Source organism: Penaeus monodon, chromosome 28, assembly GCF_015228065.2.
Source record: "Penaeus monodon isolate SGIC_2016 chromosome 28, NSTDA_Pmon_1, whole genome shotgun sequence".
Classification (NCBI taxonomy): Eukaryota; Metazoa; Arthropoda; class Malacostraca; order Decapoda; family Penaeidae; genus Penaeus; species Penaeus monodon.
The window spans coordinates 28,833,057-28,833,390 of record NC_051413.1 but is presented as its reverse complement, the minus strand read 5'-3'; the positions used below and the strand labels follow the sequence as shown (position 1 = coordinate 28,833,390).

At 36.8% G+C, this 334-nt stretch overlaps 1 protein-coding gene across 1 annotated transcript in view; it reads left to right on the top strand.

Annotated features, from left to right (window-relative positions):
- LOC119591162 (ring-infected erythrocyte surface antigen-like) overlaps nt 1-109 on the top strand; it is a 750-nt gene extending 641 nt beyond the window's left edge. The window contains exon 2 of the mRNA XM_037939871.1: nt 14-109. Coding sequence (XP_037795799.1) covers nt 14-109 — 96 coding nt within the window. The remainder of the gene's footprint in view (nt 1-13) is intronic.
- Nucleotides 110-334: the final 225 nt, after the last annotated feature.

Here is a 334-nt window from a genome sequence, read left to right as displayed (position 1 = left end):
CCCTACTCATCAGAGTCCTACCAAGGACGTCGAGGAGAACATGGAATCAGACTACTACGATCCTACTCATCGCAGGAACGTGAAATCCAAAGGCTATGACCCTACTTAATCGTCATGCTTTTAGTGTTTCTACATTTTTTTTCTGGAACCATGTTTATGAATATATGTGGGAATACCTAGATACACAATGTGTCCACGCATTCTTTTCGTTTGTTATATTTACTTCTCTTCAGAGAGTGACATAAAATAGATATTCCCAAAATCTGAACAAAATTTTCTTGCAAATGAATCAAAAATCGATGATAAATGTAAAGCGACTGTACCTGCATTACTT